The 3,563-nt window shown below is 37.3% G+C and overlaps 1 protein-coding gene across 1 annotated transcript; it reads right to left on the bottom strand.

Moving 5' to 3' along the window:
* Window positions 1-2,034: 2,034 nt before the first annotated feature.
* On the bottom strand, window positions 2,035-2,727 carry LOC110027400 (small nuclear ribonucleoprotein E-like). The gene is made up of 4 exons (XM_020728859.1): window positions 2,488-2,727; window positions 2,332-2,358; window positions 2,188-2,250; window positions 2,035-2,091 (listed from the first exon to the last, which is right to left on the bottom strand). The coding sequence occupies exons 1-4, from the start codon at window positions 2,527-2,529 to the stop codon at window positions 2,035-2,037; spliced, it is 189 nt and encodes a 62-aa protein (XP_020584518.1). The 5' UTR covers window positions 2,530-2,727.
* Window positions 2,728-3,563: the final 836 nt, after the last annotated feature.

Below are 3,563 nucleotides of genomic sequence, written 5' to 3'. Positions count from 1 at the left end.
TTTTGGCTCGAAATAATTAGATAATTAAATAATGATATTTATTTATATTATATTAATTTTTATATTGTATTTAAGAAAAAAATGGCATATAAGAGATTTGGGTGGTATAAATGCAAAAAGTAAAATTTAGATGTTGGATATGTAAATAGATAGGAATTGGATGGTAAGTATTTAAATGCCCAAAAGAATAAAAACAAACCTAAGCCCAATCAACTCACGGCAGGTTATTGTTCGCAAACAGCTCATGTTTGAATTGTTCGTTAAGTAAACAATTCAAACATGAACAGTTTTTTACGCTCGAATTATAAAAAAGCCAAACATGAACAAAATTAAATTTGAATGAGCCAAACATGAATAAAATTAAATTTGAACGAGCCGAATATGAACAAGCCTTGTGCTGGCTCAAGCTTTGGCTCTTTTACACTCCTAGAAAGGACCAACGAGAAAGAGGCTAAAGGTTGTGAAAAATGATCGAGACTCGACAGAGGCGAGAGGCAGCATTAGGTTATTGTAGCAACCTTGAGAGTTTTAACATTTTATTTGATGTACAATTTGAATGAAGGCTAAGGATTGATTGTAAGAATTCATTGTAGCAACCAAAATTTTGTTTTTTTAATTAAAAATATATTAAAATTTTAAATTTTAAGCAATTATAAACCAACTCTTTTGTTGGTTTTAAAGCACTTAGATTCAAAATAAAGATGAGGGATTTGAAAGTTTGTGGGAAAAATAGTTTTGAAATCTTATAGCCAACACCTCAAAATAAAACAGTCTTCAAGACAGTTTCTAAAATCTTTTTTAAAAGAAGGGACAAGATATATTCAGGCTAACTCCATGAGCGGTTGGCGACAAAATCATGTATATCTATAATATGCATTTTGATGTTCATGATTAGATATTGCAAATCTAACTATAGAGATTTGAGATTGCATGATCAATAGGGTGTAAATTTAGCTCGAAGATCATTAATCGCTCAAAAATTTATTAAAATTGTGGTTCAAATAGAAATAAACGAGCCGAGCTACGAGCCAAAATCTTGGATTTATTTTTTTTCGAGTCGGCCCCAGCTCAGTTCGAAATCAGATCTTTAAAAGCTTTGATGATCAATGAGTTCATGTTGCCTGTACAAGCTCGTGAATGATCCTCAAAGTAGAGATTTAAACTATTGTGGAAAGCATGTGTTGGTTGACAAACATTGACCTATCTTTTTCATCTTTATCTTTTGCTTGATTATTGTAACATAAGCATGCATGCAATTATAGTGTCATATGCTACTTTGATGTTGATTTCAAGGTAATAAACACAGACAATAACACTAAGGCAGTGTTTAGTTGCGATGCAGTTTTATGTTAAATAGGATTTATCAAATCTGCAAAATCCTGTGAGCTCGCAATAGAGATGGAGCAAGCGAGCACGCGAGCAATGGCGAAGTAAATATCTGTCTCACAGTTGGATTTCATAAATCCGGAATTATGTACACCAGACGGAACAAGGCGAAAGAGACGGAAAAAGAGCGAATTGGATTTAACGAAGATTTGGTTTTTGTTTTCCCTTTTTTTGGTGTTTGGCTGGATTTAGGTTAAATCCATGGCTAAATCTTGTTAAGAGTGTGCTACTAAACAAACCCTAAGTTTGGACACCATGGATTGCAATTGAGACATTGTTGTCTAGGTTGCTAGCAATTCTCAAGTCAATGAGCTTGAATTGCTAAAAACTCCAACATCAAGTCTAGGGTTCCCAAAACTAAGGCAAAATTGAAATCCAAGTGATGATGCCTTGATATCTTGGAACCTGAGTAGCAATACCAAGGTTGCTAAAAACTTGTATATTATGTTCCCAAAAACTTGGCAAGATTGTAACCAGCAGTTCAAGCTTGAGTTCCAACAAAACCAAAAAACATATAGGTTCTTCACTTATATTGTCTATATCACCAATAACGAAAAAAGTTGTCCACATCACCAAAATAGCGAAGTCATAGAAATGCTGCCTATTACATCCAAAGGCAACCCACATGGGTTTCTTTATCAATTTTTTTTAACAAAAGAATAGGCCAGGTCTCCTCCATGTAGCCACAAAGACAGGCAATGCTAGCTAACGCCAATCCTCAAAGCAAAAATCGCAATGAAAAAATAAATTTGAAAAGAAAAGGTCATCTTCAGCGTTAAATTGCAAGGAGTGATAACTTACAATAATGCGCCCCTCGATTCTAAGATCCTTCTGCTCGAAAAGCCAGATCTGAATTCGCGCTTTCTGAGGCAGTTCAGCAATCAAGGCTCAGAAGCTAGCAATAAAATCAAAAGAGAAATAATCAAATAATCAAATAAAACTTACGCTCTGGAGGAACCTAAAGATCAGATTCTGCAATCAGCCGCCCAGAAACAAACCCAGTCAACAGAAGCAAAAACAAATTAGAATAGTAATTGAGAAGGTTGATTAGAAAAAGATAGGAACAAAGAGTGAACAGAAAATATGCTTCAGCACACGTACGATGGGTTGTGTCATAATCCTCTGGACTTTGGTGGTCGCCATGGCTGCTTCCTGTGCCTCTGCTTCTCCGCCGCAAGCTTTCTGTCTTCCGAGGGAGCAAGAAATGTGACGAGAGGCACCTCGATAAAACCCTAAAGGGCTTTATTTGTATAATTGAACGATACTGCAGCAATTGTTTGATTTGTGCTGGCTTGAGTTCGAATTATGTTAACAGTGCCATCACTACTAGGGTTTGCCATTTTTTCTTCTTATAAAGAGCCCAAGTTCACGGTTTGAGGAAATTTTATTTAAAGGCAAAGTCCAAAAAAACACTTCTATAAAATTATCACCAATAAAATAACATGGATGCTTGAATATAAAATTTTATGTGTATTTTTTACACTATTAATTATAACGTCAAAAATTAAAAGACTATAATAACCCGAATCTATTCTCATCAGCAATTCCCAATCATGAGTTTCATGTGTTGTTCTTGACAAGATGTCAGAGTTCTCTCTTCTTGATGTGTGTTAGAAATTCTTAGTAGTAGGGTAGCAAATTATTGACTTAGGCTTCATTTGAGCTGAATTTCTAGCGCGACGCGGTCCCAAGCCGCCCTTTTTTTGTCGTTTGGCTGCCGCGTTTTCGTGATGTGCCCGAAAATTTCTGCGGAAAGTGCAAGTCTGACCCTGCCTGCAGGTCCGACCCCGCAACCCGTGTTTTCGTTCCTTTTTTTTTTACTGCACTTCCTATGTCGCCCCTCGCGCCCGAGCCCTCTCTCGCAATTCTTCCCTCTCTTCTTAGCCAGAACGACGGTGGCTTCTCGGGATAGAGCTCCTTTCAAATCGACTAGTGGTCTCCGACAGGGATGAAGCTCAAATTTGCTATAGGTAATCGAGTCTTTGATCGAAGCGGATGTCGACCGAAAGAGGGCGCTATCCGCATCTTTGGGAGAGAACAAGACTCGCCATTTAAGGATTCTGCGCCTCTCCGTCCATAATAAAGCGGGAAAGGGGTGGCATACTGGGGCTCGGAAGAATGATTTCGTATCTCGTTTCTACAGGGAACTGCGAGGAAGAAAGGAGGATGATGAGGGT

This window comes from Phalaenopsis equestris, unplaced genomic scaffold (genome assembly GCF_001263595.1).
Source record: "Phalaenopsis equestris unplaced genomic scaffold, ASM126359v1 Scaffold000002, whole genome shotgun sequence".
NCBI lineage: Eukaryota > Viridiplantae > Streptophyta > Magnoliopsida > Asparagales > Orchidaceae > Phalaenopsis > Phalaenopsis equestris.
This window is presented reverse-complemented; position numbering and strand designations above follow the sequence as displayed.

Excerpts from the sequence above, each read along its gene's own strand:
- LOC110027400 (XM_020728859.1), bottom strand. The coding sequence starts at position 2,529 with ATGGCGACCACCAAAGTCCAGAGGATTATGACACAACCCATC. Across the intron at positions 2,251-2,331 it reads TCTTTAGGTTCCTCCAGAGC|AAAGCGCGAATTCAGATCTG; the intron begins GTAAGTTTTATT and ends GAACTGCCTCAG. Across the intron at positions 2,092-2,187 it reads GAATCGAGGGGCGCATTATT|CTAGCATTGCCTGTCTTTGT; the intron begins GTAAGTTATCAC and ends GATTGGCGTTAG.